This window comes from Homalodisca vitripennis, chromosome 1, assembly GCF_021130785.1.
Source record: "Homalodisca vitripennis isolate AUS2020 chromosome 1, UT_GWSS_2.1, whole genome shotgun sequence".
Lineage (NCBI taxonomy): Eukaryota > Metazoa > Arthropoda > Insecta > Hemiptera > Cicadellidae > Homalodisca > Homalodisca vitripennis.
This window is the reverse complement of record NC_060207.1, coordinates 155,144,859-155,164,185: the sequence shown is the minus strand read 5'-3', so window position 1 is coordinate 155,164,185 and position 19,327 is coordinate 155,144,859. Positions and strand designations below refer to the sequence as shown.

General features: G+C 32.9%; 1 protein-coding gene across 5 annotated transcripts in view; it reads right to left on the bottom strand.

Moving 5' to 3' along the window:
• Positions 1-19,327, bottom strand: part of LOC124374291 — a 1,063,620-nt gene that overhangs the window by 235,202 nt on the left and 809,091 nt on the right. For all 5 annotated transcript variants that reach the window (XM_046832534.1, XM_046832531.1, XM_046832545.1 and 2 more), the window contains exon 29: positions 8,333-8,494. In XM_046832534.1, coding sequence (XP_046688490.1) covers positions 8,333-8,494 — 162 coding nt within the window. The remainder of the gene's footprint in view (positions 1-8,332; positions 8,495-19,327) is intronic.

Sequence of the window (19,327 nt, the reverse complement as noted above, 5' to 3'; positions counted from 1 at the left end):
ATTTCACATTGACGAACATCGAATGTCGACTGCAAAACTATTGAGGGAGGCGCTACAGGGAAAATAAACTTCCAGGGCTGTGAGAAAGGTTTTAGGTGGATATTAAAGGATGTAGGATTATTAATTGATGTTTTTTCAAGATAACTTATTAGCTATACTAATCGGCAAATCGAAATCGTGAGTTTAAAATGACGCTAGATTCCTCTGTCTATACTGTTGCTCACGAGAACACCTGTGAGTGTTAATTGCCTATGGCCATTGAAGGCGTTGCAGCTAACTTACTCAAGATTTGGAACTACGATACTTATTTTATCTGCAACTCTGCATCGGTATGAAATGTTTTAACCGCCTTACATTAACATAAACATAACCTTTACCGCCATAGCTACGTTATGTGTATAAACATAATCGTAAATACAAACTTAATAAAACATTTCATATTACAAAATTGCTACAGCCTATTAATTGCTTAATAGCAGCATGTATCGGTAAACGGTTAATAAGCAATAAAATACGCAGATCGATATGATATATTTTTTATTAACAGCTTTCCCCTTAAATGTAAATATATTAATACATTATATGAATTAAGACAAGTAATTAATTAATCCCGAAAGTGAGAAGCGCGGGAAATACACGCTTTTTATGTGCGTGTTTTGGTGTATTCGGACATTCCTAACTCGATGACAGTACGATAGTTATTACCAGGCATAGATTTAAATGGACGTTACGGAAATGATCCTGGTAAAGTACTAACCATTGTATAATTTGTATTATTTAATGTACATTGAACTTAATACAGTTTATATTTGGAGTAAAAGTATTTGAATTTCTCAGTTAAACATATATAATGCAAAGAAGTACTTAATTAATTGTAATGTTTTAAAGACACATTTGTATTGTAGTGCTGCGTAAATACAGTATAAGAACTTTATTTGATCTAAAAATAAACTGTGAAGCAATATTCACAACCACCTGAGAATAATTAATTTAATTTGTGAAACATAAACAAAGATTCACATTGTGCAATAACACAGCAAAAAATCCATTTTTAAATTAGACAATGTGTGATATTATTTTTTGTTAAGTTTATTTATTTAATATTTATTTTAATTATACCTAATCAACAGCTATTAGAAAATAAAACCATCTAAACTAAAGTAATGAACGCTTTGGAATTTATGGTGTGATTTTAAAGATTTGATAGAGAATGGTTGATTAGTAGATAATAATTCAATAAAAGATAATTCCCAAAAATCAAAATACATTAAGTGCAATTGCGTATAATTCTATTTTACAACAGTTAAATTCTCATTAAGTAATCTGTTTCGTTCCAAAAATCTTTAATGGCCTGCGGTAAGTGAAGACCAGTTGAACGGTGGGAGACTTCAGCAATGATTAGATTGATGAATTGATATTGATATAGATCAAATCGCTTGCTCCAGGCAGCGCGTCGCCTTGATTGCAAATAATGCAATAACGGATAATTAATCATCCAATTATCGCAATCAGGCTAACTAGGGACGCCGGGTTCTTGGTATCGGTGGTTAAGGGAGAGTTATTTCCTTACGTCATTAGCTTTGAGGCAGACAGTTATAATATTACAGATGAGGCCCGGCAGTGGAAACCCTTAACTTTAGTGACTGAGAGGGAGATGATAAAAGCGGTATATTCAAAAATTTAAACAATTGACTAAAAATTGCTATTACAAATCATTACTGATGGATGAATGTTGAAAAGTCGTATGTTTGAAAACATTCAGCAATTAACATAATTTAAAAATATTATAATTTGTTTTAGATAGCTTTCACAGATTTTAAAAGTCCTACTCTGCTTTTACATTTCGGGAATAACACTTCGGTACTTTCACAGGGAAAGTAAAAATTTAGCCACATCTAGACCACAATTATGATTGTTATTTTATATTATTTGTAAAATTCCTTTTACATTTAATAAAACTAAAAATAACACCAATTATTTGACTAACATAGTATGACTAACATTTTTTTTACGTGCAAGGGTCTCTTCACCCTACACGAAACACTATTTTAGAAACAATAAGGATCATGAATTCGAATGTATGTTAAGTGATCCCGACATTTAAAACATTTCCAGTAACTTTGCACGCTCCAAGAGTGCTCTTATGTTGGAATTATGGTCATTGTAATCAATAAATTGGTACTGCCTTGTAACAAGCATTCCTGCAGAGTTGAATTAGATCTTTCGTTATTGGGACAAACAAACAGTCTCCGATATATTCAATCTTCCAGGGATAGGTCTATGTTTCACCTTATTCTTAGCTATTCATTATTCATGTAAAATCTTAGTGTTGAGTTATCAGATAAGTGAACACGTAAATATACACAAAAATAAGAGAGTAAGTTATCAAACAAAATAACAATCGAAAAACTATTTCTGAGAATCAATTTACTCAACTACACGTTATACGTACGTCAAAGGATATGAAATCATCCGTCGCCAATATTGTAAACATACATAAAAATAAGAGAGTAGCTTATCAAACAAAATAACAACAGAACAATTATTTCTGTGAATAAGTTTACTCAACTAAATATTCCTAATTATACGTCAAAGATTATGAAATCATCCACCGCCAATAATGGACTTTAAACACAGACAAAAGCTAGAGCACGGATTTTCACAAATACGAGAGAATAAAATCCGTACCAGACATTTGTTCAGCTGTTTGGGAGCTAATGAACCGTGTTTTGCAGTTGTTGTTACTTCTCGGCCAAACGTTAACTCAGAGGAGAAACGTACTGTTTCATTAAAAACAAAAACGTTGCATTATGTAACGGTCAAGCACTTTCATTACCATTTCAAACTATTATTATTTCCGTTTTATTTCATATTTCCGTTGTTTTCTTTACGATAGTGGAATAATAAAATACCACAAAAATATGATGTAAATCAAATTTGAAGATCTAGTGTTTATCATAGAATTAAATAGTATAATACATAATTACTATCGGTTGTCTTGCTTTTTTGAATAAGAACAGACTCAGATCGTTTACTCTATTACGAATATTCACTTGATAAACGTTCAGTGAACCACTCAGTACCATCATGTAAACAGAGAAACTGTCACCGAAAATACATGAAGATGTAAGATAATATGAATGACATTAAAAACGTTTACTATTTGATTAAGGCAGTTTTTCCTGGCTCTATACGGGATTAATAATGGCTAATTATTATACTAGCAACTTCTGCCAGATCAGCCTGGAAGTATGACGAGCTTGGTTAGTGACGCTACTATCAGGACACCTTTAGTTTTTTTATTAGCTATTATTATCATCCCTATAAAAATGAACTCAATTTAGATCTCACTACAAGCATATCTGGGGTCAATGATGGGATGGAGCGGTAGTGATGAACTTACCGCAGTCACCACCAAAACACACAAAGCCTTGTAGATGTTGTAGGTAGTTAAAACACTAGAATTCATCTGAGGGTTCAAGTTGACTGGAGCAAGCACGAATCATATCATTGCACAGAAAAGGCGCACTAAATACACAACCGTAACCCACCAGCAACGTTCAGTGAGAGACTGTTTTTGGCTTACACTTTTCCAGTTGATATCCGTGACCACGGTTAGTTCACGCTTCAAATTTACTAGATTTTAGATTTATTGTGCATTATTAAACTTATGCTTTTATTTTTTTTTAGATCTGATGGAGAGTTTATAATCCACTTGAAACATAGTGCTCTATTTTTGTGACATTAACGACAGCAAATGTCGAAAATCCTATTATGCTAGATAGCAGTTTGTCAGAATTAGAGTATAATCAAGGATCTCTTTGGACTTTAAAATTGGAAAAGCTGCCATTATCCCCAACACGAATAGCTCGCCATGTGCTGGGTAGGGGATATGCTTCTGTATAGTATCAGTAGGGTCCAACAACGCATCGGTCCGACAAACACATTCAGTGGCGCCGGTATTGATTTACCTGGCTCTGTACGGGATTAATTATGGCTCATTATTACATCAGCGACTTCTGCCGGACCAGCCTGCAAGTGTGATGAGCTTGGGGTTAGTGACGCTACAATCAGGATACAGGGGCACTATGTGCAGATAAAGTATACATATCATGTACGTGGTATAATAAGACTGGCATTTTAAAAGGTTTTGTGGAAAAATGAAAGGTTCTAAATAAAATTAAAAAAAACCATAGGAAAGTAATTATATTTTATAATAACTTTAATAGTTATCGCATGATGAAATCGAGGGCTGGAAAAAATGTATATCTGTCCGTCTGTCTCGAGAACTAACTAATTTATAGACTATGATTGTGGTCACTATATTGAATTTGCTGAACGTTATCGATAATTTTTACATTGGTATTAAGGGTAAACATGATGATAAAAAGAAAATAGCAGAATAAATAAATATGTAAACTAATTGAGTGCTATGACAATATAACATATGACATAGTAAACTGCATGTATGGCTTCTTGAGAATGATTACATCTTGAGCTATAAACTTGAAGTTTTACATACAACCACAGCGAGGCCTGTTAGCGATATGTCGTGTAACTTTGTAGTTAATACAACGATGATAATAATAGTTTTATATACTGTATAAGCTAACGTCAAGGGAATCGGAATATCCGCTATCATTCTAATTTTTTAACGCTTACTGAAAGGGAGACGAAATCTGTGAAGTACTTAAATAATTCCATAAATAACAACTTTTTGCAAATTAAAAACTCAATATGATACGTTCTCAAAAGTGATGCATACTTATAATAACAAATTATAAACAGCAAACCACTCTTTGCGATTGATTATTGAAATTAAATAAGTACTTGCGGTGGTTTATATTTATAATTTCTCAAAAATTTAATTACTAAGTTTACACTAAATACTCTAAAAAATTATAGTCACATTTTAAACTCTATTCAAACATTCCAAAAAATTTACTATTGTTAGTAAAATACTCGGTGTTGTGTTAACAAAATCACATTATACTATAAAACATAAAAAATAACTACCGTATGGGTAAAAAACACCATTTTTCAATTTTTCACGTTGGAATAATAATACATTTTCAAGTTAGTTGTCAATTTTAACACCGCTTAGCTTGATTTTAGAAGAAATGAAACTAGTAACCGTTATAACAGATGATTGTTAGGGTTTTGTGGGATTAGGCACAGTAATGGCTTAAAGAAAGGGATCAAAGAGGTAGGGTTCGAAAAGAGAATAAAAAAACCGCTGATGTTATATGACTTATTCTTATTTCAGTTGATAGATTTCAATTATGTTGTGTTATTTCACCTGAATAAATATTGGAAAACGCATAAAATATCGATAAATGTTTTTGAACATGATAAAAATTACACAAAATTGCAGTAGAATCACAAATACTCGTAGCATTGGTTTTAGCTAAAGATGTAAATTATATTGTAATTTATTATTATTATGTGCATTGAAGTATAAACATCAAAAAGGTGCGTAGTATTTTAGAAGTAGGAACATTTCAAAACTCAAACATGAATAAATTTTTAGGTATCTAGTCGGACTTGATATAATATATATATTGTTTATGGAAAGTCTTGTTTACCAATATTACCTCTATAGATAAATATATTTAAGAATATTCCATTTATTAAAAAGAACATTTTATAAGTTTTTCAAAATTTCAAATGTTATATATTACAGATTTTATTGAATAAATAAAGGGCTCAAAAGTAGTATAACGTGTTTTAATTGCATTACTTATTTTCTTATTAGGTTATTTTTTTTAACTTATATTTTTTTATATAATAGTTGAAAGGAGGTTTTTAAGTCATGGACAGTAACGTGTAAGCAAAGTAAAAGCTATATTTATGTCTCTCTTACGTGTTAGCAATAGACCAAATAATAACCACGAAGTAAGTATACTTAACAATGCTGTAACGCTATAGCGTTACAGTTAACCCAACAGCAACGGTAAAATTTTCTATGTCACCACAATACTTCAACAGGCAACCTCCTTTCAAACACACAGCCCAAAGGCCAATCGTGTAGCACAACAAGTCGGGGATACAAAAATATTTGTTTTGACAAATTGCTTCTCTTGGCATCCTCATGTGCAACAAACACAGTACAAAAATATATGCACTGTTACCAAAATCATTGTTTGATACAAACAATTGAACTTGGTAACTTGAAATTTGGAGCTTGAAACATTTTAACCATTTTGGAAAAATATATGGCCTGACTGAAAACAATTCAGTAAATAGTTACAGCATCGAAAAAATACAAATATATAATTTTATTTTAAAGAACATAATTTATGATTTCACCCTCTCTTCCGTCACCAAACCCTCTCCTTTACTACACTTACGCCCCTCTTATCTTGGGTTTTCTTGCCCCTGTCTTTTCCCCACTTTCTCATCCTCAAGAATCGAAAAGGTTTACTTTTGGCTGGTTTATAACTTCCCATTGAACCTACACTGGGAACTTCATTAACTAATGTGTCACTTGCATTTGGGAATTTGGGCTACCCCCTGAATGCCCAAGATCAGCAAGTCACTAACCAAAAAAATATATTGGGGTAAAAAGGGTCGATACGTCTAGTTCACGGCGGAGAATGACGTTTGGAGTAGGAAGGACTCTCTTTTAAATGTTTAAGGTTTATGCAAGCTGGAAGCCCAGAGCTAGCCTACCCTTCTCCGAAGGTGATATAACAGGTATACTAACTGTTATCCCCTTTCATAGTAGATGTAAAATTAGACCTCGACATGAAGCCACTCCTACCTCCAACTTAACCCATCCCAAATATCTGTCAGTCAGGAAACAAGCGCAAAGGTCATTATAGGACCAAATGAAATGAGAGATTCCCTCAGTTTCTTATCCTGTGTAAACAGAACAGAAGTGGGTAAGAGAGAAGGGGAGTAATGAGAGGAAGGTAAAGTAAGAGGGAAAAAGGTATCAGAGTAAGTGAGAGAGAGAGTACGAGAGAAAGAGAAGGAAGAGCGATAGAGATTATGATGAACGGAGTGATGAACTGGAAAGATTTGTTCGATACCTTTACTATTATGTTAATTAATCTGACTTGAATTATTTTGTGAACTTTATTGTGTTAAAGTTTAAAATACCTAACCGAATTGAGGGTTTTGCGCAGGACTGTTTGTTAAGTAAAATTATTGGGTAACAATAGTATTTACCACAAGTTAAAATAATAAAGCATATTTCAAATAGAGTTAATTTTTGTTTTATGGTTTTAAGACAAAACTATGCTAAGGAGAAGCAATAGGCTATATGTTTCTATAGCTGAGTTAAATTGTTTTCTGCATTATACCTCAAGATTAACATTTTAAAAACAAAATACACTATCCCGAATGTGTATTTACAGTTTTACAATATAATGTTACTATAAGTAATCGTAAGTGAACACTTCTCACTTTTTACGTGACTGAGTCAATCACTCATTTCCTGTACAAGTCGGGCGATTTTAGTTCTACAATTTGTTCTGCCTCAGTCTCGAAGACAAATTGCCACGAGCCCTGTCGTAAGTATTAATTTAATTTGTCAAAAACTTCTTGCATATATTAATTTTAATAAATAATACTGTAAATAATAAAAGTAATCAAATTTATACCTTTTTGGCTGTGCTAATTAAAACCAGTAATAAACTTCTACGTGCTGAACCCGTCTGGTGAAGTAGTTTTTATTTTATTCATTATTATCTCTTCGGTTCGTGGTCGTTAAGTTTCGTAGCAGAATATCTATTCCGCAGTTCTTCGTAGTCATGGCCGTCAGCATTCGTGCAATCGAGATTTATGATCCAATTAAAGAGAAGTATTTTAATAGGGGAATTATTTGGGATTCTTTGGAATGTCAAGGAAGTGTTCAATACTAGAGCTGTTAAGGCTATATTTTCTAAATAAGACTGGTTCTGTAAAAAATTAACTGTACGATAATTTTTTCTAGGAGAAGCACATAGCAAAAGCCTTATAATAAATTATTACCATTGGCTCTGAAGGCTACGATTTATTTATGTCATGTTGTACATGCCTGTGTTTTACGGCTTAACGTAAAGAGCATTCTACGTTTTGGATTTATAATTGAAGATTCATATTAAGGTAAAATGTACTCTAAAACGAGCACTATACACATGTATATGATTAAAATTTGTCTTAAAACTCATTCCCCAGTCCACATATTTTCAATAATAGTAATTTAGCACATTTCATTAGAATATGGCACAACTGTTTCTCGTAATTCTTAACCAAACGAAGTATTGTTTCATAAATATCTGTGGTGATGCTCAAGTAGTAGTAACACTAACGTGTAGTATGTTAGGGGTTTAGAAGCAAAGCTTACCTTGTCTTCAGAAATAGGCTTGAGCGTGTTTGGGTCGTCTGGAGAGAGAGGATGATGGAAAGGTCGACCCCAGGACTCCTCTATCCTTAGTTGAATGCCAGCCAGAGCTGCCGCCTCCTCCTTACTACAAGGCAGATCTCCAGCGACCACCAACTTCAACAACTGTAACAGATGACGGGCTTGTGAGTTTACGTTGTCTGACAAAAATATGTTGGCCCGCAGCTGCTCAAGCCTTGATTGCAAATACATTAGAACCACCACCACCACTTCCTTCAGCAAGGCAGATCTCCAGCGACCACCAACTTCAACAACTGTAACAGATGACGGGCTTGTGAGTTTACGTTGTCTGACAAAAAATATGTTGGCCCGCAGCTGCTCAAGCCTTGATTGCAAATACATTAGAAGCACCACCACCACTTCCTTCAGCAAGGCAGATCTCCAGCGACCACCAACTTCAACAACTGTAACAGATGACGGGCTTGTGAGTTTACGTTGTCTGACAAAAATATGTTGGCCCGCAGCTGCTCAAGCCTTGATTGCAAATACATTAGAACCACCACCACCACTTCCTTCAGCAAGGCAGATCTACAGCGACCACCAACTTCAACAACTGTAACAGATGACGGGCTTGTGAGTTTACGTTGTCTGACAAAAATATGTTGGCCCGCAGCTGCTCAAGCCTTGATTGCAAATACATTAGAACCACCACCACCACTTCCTTCAGCAAGGCAGATCTATAGCGCGTACCAACATTAGCAACTGGTACAAGTTAAGGATCAAAGACATTGTAGAGATACATTTTAAAACCCACCGGATTACAAAAATCAAATCTCAGAATACCTCTTGAGCAATACTAATAATGTTCGTTGAACTCTAGTATTTACAAGCGCGTCCTACCTACACTGTGTTCTTAAAATCCTTCCTGCAAGCTATCATCTCAGATTAATTAGTCATAGAATATACCTTTTTCTAGAATACAGTAGCTTTTATTTGAATTGAATACAGAACTGATGATTTCAACATTACAGTAGTCCTTTCCACGCAGTAGCAAGAAATAAGAAGATTTTGTGACAACTGAAATATAAAAGGTAATTCTCATGAGATTTAAATGTAATCAATACCAAGAAAACCTTTCAAGATAGGAACAAATTGACTATTAAAATATATGAATCTTATAAGCATTCAAGAACACTTTTGTTTCTATATTTTAAGAAATGATAGAGCTGTGAATTTTTGTAAAATTTAAACGGCCGCCACATTGACGCGAAATTGCGTATCGAGCTAGCCATAAAATTTAGCTGAAACAATTTATAAGATTAATTTTTGTACTAAATTTCAACTTGTGTGGGTATTTTTCAGGCAGTTCTCATTTCCACAATATCTATGCTTCTAAGGATACAATGTAGATACAAACTGTGGACCAGTTGCTCTTGCTATAAAAGTAGAGCGAACACAGTTTCCCAGTATTTCTGTCTTCTTAGTAATTTTTTAAAACAAGAGCTTCATAAACAAAATATTATAACAGATTTTATTAGTAGATGAATATAAAGTCTATTCTGACCTATAAAGAGGATATCTAATTATGTTTAGTTTAAAATATAATATATACTCCTATGTAAATTAATATGAAATATAACACGCTGCGAGTGTTAAAGCTGCGGTTATTTCAAGTCTTAAGAATTTTAAAATATGATTAAAAATTTTACAATTTTGCCTCCGTATGAACTTCGAAGTATTACTTACGCTACACTTTAAATTAGAAGCAAATTAAATTTTATACTGAAAATATTTTTCAGATAAAATATGCATGGGAATTTAGGCCTTACTGAATGGGGCTGTTTACTAAACGACCATAACGAGTCAATCAAATAAAGCCATCAAGGCTCATTCTGTGAATATTTTCAAAAACTTTTTCCCCATTGTAGACCCAGCACTCTTTTACTTAATTGTTTTTAAATTTGAACGTACTATAGCGTAAATAAAGTCATCTGTATTACATTTATAAGGGATTGTAAAATCACTTAACCACACCAAGGAGAATGTCAGGTCTAGTGCTTGAAACTCACTCCTAGTTGTACCTGCGCCAAAAAGTGAACTTTGAGATTAAGTTAATATTGATTATGTTGACTCGCAGAAGGCTTTGGACAAATTACTTCTTAGGAAACTGTAGGTATCTTTGATTTTTTTCTAACCTCACGTTCTGGGATAAATATCTCTTAGCGTGAACATTCTTGCTCTTTCTGCTCTAACAATTTTTAATTTGTTATTGCATAGGTGTGCTTTAAGTTACAAATTTGAGACTTTTATTATTATTCAGTTTATCAATACGTAACATAACAATCAAAATTGTGATAACACTGGTGTTTTTCTCACTCTTCCTGTAACACGCTTTACAAAGCGGGAGACTTTTCTAAATTATTACCCACTTTTGCGCGTTTAGAAGTACTTCTGGTTGTAATTAAATATATTGCAAGTGCCATATATATACTTAGGTTTGAAAAGTCATATTTAGTTAACAAGTCCATTTAAACAAATATGAGGTGTTTCCAGAACCCAGTTTTCTTTGTTGCCACGACAAATCCCTGAACAAGGGATCTAGCCAAAACCGAATCTAACCTGTACCATTACCTATACCTCGGGTAGGGGACAGTGGGAGAGGAAAATGAGTCCTATACCACCGGGATGTCCAAAAGTTTTGTCTTGACTGTGAGTAATTAGCCGTGACCATTTTCTTAAGAGAGGCAACACTGTGCAAATGTTGGTTTTCCAATCCCAGTGGACTGTTAGCGATAATTTAACGTAATTCTCAAAACATTGGAATCTAATATTTTATTACAAATTCTAACCAACATTGTTGTCAATGTTCACATTCCTAACGTGAACTAACTCATGTAACCATGTATAACAATGTTCAGCAATGTTTCAGTATCTACGGTTTAATAGACACAAAAGTTGAGTAGTAGAAATATGATTACGTACGTTATCAGACAAAGCGTTTTTTATAGGGAAATTTCCTAAATTCATCTGTCAATTTATATTGGGAATTCGATTCCGGTACCTCACGGTGGGAGAACCATAGCCATGCTACGATAACGCTCATGATTGATATGATACGAAAATATCTTCGTTGCCATAACTATTTATTTATAAGCAAACTGTAGTTTAATGGACTATTGCAAGAGGTAACGTGTTACCTATTATTAATATAATATCTTGTTAGTTCTGTACAGAGGTTTAATAGAGTGGACATGAACCCTATATTGATAGACGAAAGCCAGTTAGATCATGTCCTGTAGAGGAACTCAACCCTAACATCATCAGACCGAGGGAGAGAGAGGGTGGTAGAGAAACAACACTATACACCCATCTATCCTACAATGTTTTCTGTTTGATACATACACTCTGGTTTGCTTTCACTATATGTGTCATTTTCTTGTCTATGTTAGATTTTTGAAGTTTGAAACAGTTCTAACAAAGCACAGAGTGATATCATTTAACAGTAGACCGAGTCACACAATAGAATAGATAAATAGGCTATTTTATTACACTATTCTCAAATAGCAGTTCAAGATTGATCGAATACGTTTTATAGAGGCCTAAGTCTTTAATAATGGGTTTTTTCTAATAAGGAGAAATAAAATAACCGTTCTAGATTATTACGATATTAACGGTAATAATATATTTTTTGTCGTGAACGTTAATTGTCGTGGAACTTACTCGTCACAAGTCACAAAGTCATTTAAGGTGAATAATGAACTACACATTTTGAACAACGTCTTGTACTGAATGGACGGAACACATACAGTGGAGATATCTGAAATCGTAGTAATAAATATTAAAAAATTGCAAAGTGTTCATACAAATGTAATTGTGGAATGAAACGTACATGCCACACCTAGCTCTTAAATAAATATACGTCTTTGCCAACTTGCTGCTAAAACAGAATAAGAATGAACTGAAATTTTATTTAGAGGTGGGCCGAGGTTCCAATGATCTTCAGAATATTGCACACGAAACTTAAACGTTATTAAAACATTAAAATTAATTTCCCTTAAATTAAGACGTTGAGTAGCAAAATTTGAAGTCGGTAGACTTAGCTCGAAATTGACTTTAGATATCAGAGCTCAACCATCACTAGTTACAAAAGAAACGAAGTCAAAGTGAGAAGAAAGGTGAATAGATTAGGACGTGAACTCTAATTAAAAAGAACGTGAGTTGCACCGGACGGACTCAAACGCAAGGTCTTTCCCGATAGGCAGGTTTTTGGCTTCAAATTTTAGTAGAGAAAAACCAATGCGAGACAATTAGGTTGTTAATTCGCCAATAACTTAGTTCCAAGAATATCAGAAAAAATATAACACAAAATAGTAAGAAATAGTGAGTAAAGAAGTTACGGTTACACTATTCCATATCTGTTCCACACACCATCATATACTTATATACTCCATTTAGCATACTTGATAACACACTCATTTGTTTATTAACGAGAAAAGCAATATTTTTGAACACCATAATTGCGTTTGTCAACAATTCCGTCTTACTTATTTTAATATTCGATATGTAAACTACCCTGGTTCGTTACTGGCACAAAATGAAACACACAATGTTTACCAACAGTGGTGACTTTATAAAGACATTTTCTCTCTCCATTACTGAAAATTGTTTAGCAACGTATACAAACTAGGATATATAGACTTTTGAAAATAATTAGTCTATTAAAATTTAAAATTAGAATGAAATATTAATGAGTTGTGGTCATTTAGAAACTCACCGGCACAACAAAAACAAAGTTAGTGTTTTAAGTTTAATATTTCATTAGGGTAATTAGGTAAGTACTGAGTCATTACGTTACATAGTCTCTATGTAATAAAACCTTTACAATTTAAAATATTCATCAACATAATAAACTATGAAATGAAACGAGCAATTAAGTGGTAGATGTTAAGTGGTAGGGAGGACTTTATAGTCCTAACTTCGCCTCTAATAAAGACATTTTTCATTTCATTTATCTTTAAATATATTGATATGAACTATGATACATATTGTACTAAAACTCTGTTAAGGTGTTAGTTACCTGTTCATACACTAATTTTTGGCTAAGTTATGCATAGCAGTAAAAGTTTTGAAGGAGTGGAAACGAATTCCATCTTAAACCACTGGAATAAATGAGGTCATTGAGCTTAAGCAGTATATATGTTGGCCACTATCACAATTTATTGTTTAATACGAATCAGTGACGAGTAGGTTCGTGTTGTAAACGTTATATTTTTACGTATAAAATTAATTTTACGTCTGCTTATGCAAAGAAATGTCACAGAGGTGACGAAGTAACGAATTTCTCAAGCATTTAAAGCGTCAAATATATCAGTAAAGTTTGTTGTAATGTGTTTTTGTTTTACTTGTGTAATAATTTGCGCAGAACATTCTACTCGATAAAAACACTATAACACTGCAATATTTGAGGGTTTTAAATATTAATGACAAAAGTATTTTAGAAACATAATGGGTAACATATATTGTGACAATAAATTACGTATCTTGCGTATCATATTAAAGATGTTTTACACACATAGTTTACTTTAAAACTTTAAACTGTTATACGTGGTTGACCAGACTATAATCAATTTTAATCTAAGGATGTTCTTGTATAAAAAATATCAGATTATAAGACAAGAAAAGGATAGGGTGAATACTTAAAAGTAAATTCCCGTCCAAGTCTCCGGGTTTTTGAAAATTTGCTAAAACGAATGAAATAACAAAGGGATCACAAGGCAATGTTGAAGTTGTAGGAAAGATATACAATGGTTGGTTTTCATTATGACTGTAGCCCGTGGCGAGATGCGTCTAGGACCAGGCTCACTGTAATAACCGAGAAGCAAACAGGGAAATTTCATTTTGTAAATAAACCGAGTGTACGATGAATGCTTTGCCAACAGTAATAATCGTGGTTACCATATTTTATTGTTGCTAAACTTTACAGGTGGAGCTTCTTTGATTTATTCGTTAATGTTTATCTCCTCAAATCGATTGATACTGATTGTATAAACATTTGTAACAAAATGATCATGTTTTAAGTATCTTAAAGAAAACTGGATATAAATCAATGTAAGGATACAAGTTTACACTGTGGCTCGAGTAAATATTTCCCAAACAAGAGGCGTATTGGACGCTGTTAAATTAAAAGGGGAAACTGCGTAATGAGGTGAGGCTGAAGCAAAAAAAGTCCCGCAGTTCTGTTCGGTGATTTTATAATGTTTTTGTGCAATATTTTATGTTTGTTTCAGATTAATCCAAAAACCAAAGGCTAGTTTCCCATTTTCCACTAGAAACGATTTAGGATGTTAATAATATCAATATATTTTGAACTGTTAATTTAAACACTCACTTTCCAAAGTACGGATCACTCATATAATAGTTGTGTTGCAGAAACTTTGTTCGATAACGCGTATTAAAACAAAGTTTTGTTTAAATTTGTAATCCATTTTAATATTGTGAGAATAACTTCATTTTTATGAACCAAATTTAAAATGCTGGGTATTAAAATGTATTACTGACACAGTTTACTCAACGTAGCATATAATTTAATAAGTTTCTGTAATGTACTTATAATCGCTTTTCTTGTTTTAGCATTGGGTACCCAAACAATGCTTAGATTATTTTATAAATTGTTACATTATCAAAACCTTGGATGAAATAAACATAATCCGTTTCTATTACAAGATATTTCCCTCTGACTAACCTTTTGAACCGTTATGTTGTCGCGTATTATAAATCTGTTACCGTACTAGTGAGGTAAACGGCAAAAAAACACCAGGGAATAATCACTATATTCCAATTTAATCATTTGGTCATATTATGCATTACGTGTGGGGGAAAAGTGGAGAGGAAAAGGAAAGAGGAAAACTAAAGCTTTTCATATTGACAATAAAATGCCAGTTTAAAGATTTTATGGAGGAACATTACACAGAGAAAAATGTTAGAGATACATATCTATAATATAACTATATGTCTGATAATATAACGAGCCTGAGTGTTTGGCATCATTAATAGGTTTTCTAAAAGAGAACATCTTTATTTTGTAGATAACTACTAGGAAATACAAGTGCCAAAAACAAAAGTCTTTTGAAATTACTCCTTGTGGCCATCTTTAGCTCTCACTGCAATAATTTTGGTTATTTTTTTATTGTTCCATAAATGTTTTGTAAACACTATATAGCTATTTTTATTCCCAATACAATGAAATGTAAATAAACCTATCTTTAAAATGTAATTACCAAGCATTTATATAGAAATCCTACCATAATCCTTATCCTACCATTTCAAAATTACAAGCGCCTACCAAAAATAAAAAATCTTGGGAATGGAATGCGCCCAACAGAGTCTTGTATAAACTCCCCAATATATGTTCTGTCAAAATGGTTGTAGAAAAATCTTCAAACTTTAGAAGGTTTTCCATAATTTTCCATCAAGAACAGATACGATTTTATAGACAAATTAAAGGCGTTATTCTATAAGAATACTAATATCTCACACCTTTTGCTGTAGCATTATTTTATCCTAATTTTCCAATGAAGTATACAATCAAAATAATTACATATTGGTTACCTTCTAAACATCTACAAAAGGAAATAATTGATGAATACTCCCTGATGATACATTTGTGTACGAATCAGATCACATTCCAATATAAATAATCTTACTACACCCAAATTGATGGAATGGCTATGGAAAACCCTATTTCTTGTTTTGTTGCCAATATGTTTATGAGCCATTTTAAAACTACAGTCAAATCTAAAATGACATATTTCATAAGAAAATGGATACGATACGTCGATGATGTCCTTAAAATATATTAAATATGAAAAAATGAAAACCTACAAGATTTACCACAAACCTAAGTATGTTTAACTCTACTATTAGATTTGCATATGAAATTGAACAAAACAAGAGTATCCCATTTTTAGACGTATTGATGATTAAAAACTTAAAAACATTTACATTGCGATATCTAAAGAAAACAAACTTATACAGATAGATTTATCATCGATGAATCTAAGCATCCACCTGTACAGAAAGGAGCTTCATTCAATGATTTACAGACTTTTAAATACGTCTCTCTCAAAGAAAAGTACAATAAAGAACTGAATTACGTAAAAATATTGCAATATTAAATAGTTACGCAACACAAATTGACAGTATACTAAAGAAGCATTGAAAAAAGAACTTGGCTATAGCCAAGTTGCATTTAACCAGGACTCAAAACATAAAATAAAAATCTAAAATTAATAAAATAAGTAACAAAACCAATGGATTTAACTTCTTGGGAAACACTACACATAAATAGGAATAAAGAAAATCTTATAAACAATGAAAAGAGCCTTATTGAAAATTCCAGTCTTTTTTCTTCTCAATTTATTCAAAAATTTAAACTGTAGCCATATCTAATTGTTCATACTGATTGAAATGTTTCAAATATATTTTCTCCATATATCTACATCGTATGATACTTGAAAAACAATAGTAATACAAATAATGTAAATATTTTTTAAGTCGCCTGCAATGAAACCTTTGGTTTCGAAAGGCCTCGTTTAAGAAATAAATTATATTGGAACAATTTTCTTTTAGTAACATTTACTACTAGTGCAAGATTTGCTTAGTTTATATATTTACCTATTAAAATATACGAGTAAATAACTTCTCAGATATATTACCCAGACTGTGTCTAATTTTAGTGGTGTGGCACAGTACCGAGATTAGACAAGTAAAGAGCTGACCTTATTTATATAAATATGCATATAAAAGTACAATAAATTATTTTTTGCAAGGATAAATAGTAGTGTCACTTTTGTAAACTTGAAAGAAATACGATGTCATTTAGCAGATACAGATGTATGAATCTCAACTTTATATACTTATAAAAAGTTATCTAAATGGAAAGCAAATGGAAATGCATAATATTATTGTGGCCGGCTATGTAATGGAGAAGTTGGAGAACCGTACGCAGATTATAACCGTCAACGAGATTGGATAGGAGGGTACAGAGTAATTTGACATGACTGTATACCACGTGACCCCATGTAACTGGAGAAGGTCTTGCTGGTTAATTACCCGAGTACACACTCGCACGTGCAGCGACTAAACACAAACACACACACGCACGCACACACACGCACACACATGCACACACAACCCACACACTGTAGCTATACTATCTCGAACATCTCCTCAAGACGTTAATCTATCGATGCCCCTCGTATAACGTGGGCATTGCTTTGGGTTCATATAAACTAATCATTTACAAGTACACGAATATTTGGTGTTGGCGTTGGTGGATATTAAAAAATCCCAAATAATTTTGAGAGGATGTTTTAGTAGTGAATAACTAGTTCTAGTTCCTTATTATAACAGAACCATATCTGTTCCAGATCATAAATAAAAAGATTATACAATAGACAGACAAATCCATGCTGACTGTCTAAAAGTTATTGAAAATGAGTAATTCGAAGGGATAACAAGGTCTTCGATATTTGTCATCGAGTAGATTGAAATCTACTCCCTCCAAGACCTTTGAAGTTATGCAAGTACAAATCAATACATATTAATGATATTGCCAAAATCAAAACTGACAACAAACAAGTTTTACTTAAATAAAACAAGGGTACACTTGAGGGTCTAGGGTGGTGATAAGAAGCTCGAACCATATGACACACAATACAGATGCACTTTTAAAAACTATGCTGTGAACACCAGAAAAGGTTAGAGACTGTGTCTGCCTCTCATATTCAGATACACTTCCTCCGTACAACATATTTTATAAATTGCCCATGAATATTGCGTTGTATGATTTGTGTTTGTATATATAAGATCTGTATATACGTATATGCTTGAATACTTCGACATAAAATTTGTTATGTTCCCAAATTTGACTTTGGCGAGATCATTCCCATCTATTGAATTGTTTTTCATAACCTTATGTATTATACATGTAAAGAAGAGAACAGATTCCAAATCTAGAAATATAGTGTTCTATTTTAGTTACAAATAAGGATGCAAATGTCCGAAACCCTGTTATTTCATGTGAGTAGATGATACATCGTAAGGAAACAACTTAAAAATGTTGTATTTTTAAGTTAGCAGTGAGATATTGTAAGTCTGGAGCTGGGTGGTGCTAGACAGTATCAGGGGTGGGAGAGGAATTAGTTGAGGAACGCACAAGAGACAGAGCATTACAAAGTACAGAAGATAAAATTAGTAACTAACATTAGTGTTGGGAGGTAGATAATTCAAGATGGCGATAAAAATATTTAACCATTGCAAAAGATTTTCGAGGTTGAAAACTTTATTTTTTGTGGGTGAAAGAAAAACAATGGAGAATATGGTACTAAACGGCTTTGATGACAGATTATAGTTACATTAACGTTTTTAAAAAGACTGATCGGGAATAGTTGAGAAATAATCATCAAGGCGAATTTAGAGAACGAATCGATACTAGAATTATTTATAACAGAGGCCTGGCGATTAAAATAAAATGTTTCAGCGGTCGGGTATTTCTGCATAAGGGGCCTAGAGAACTCTAAGATTAGTTGGTCCTTAACATAAAATAGCAGGAAGGAAACTGCATCTCTAGAGTTCATCATGCGTATTTTCGCCATTGGCTCTCTTAGGGTATAACTAAAAGCTTACACGTTACTCTTGTTTGATTATTGCACGAATTTTCTTCAATTGTTTGGTAAAATTAACAAAAGTATTCGTACCTCTTGTGTCAGTAAAAAGTACCATATACTATTTACAAAAGAGTTACCTCCCTTTTTAAGATCTTAAATGGAATACCTTAAGACGACGCGTTATGTAAGCGATGCTAGCTAGCTGTTTGCTAAACAGCATCGACATGCCAACTAATTGTACTACAGTTCATCACCGAGGTTAATTCAGATCTGTTATTGGTATTATGATGTAGAATTCTTAGATACGTCTCTCCAGGCCTTCAGGAATAGT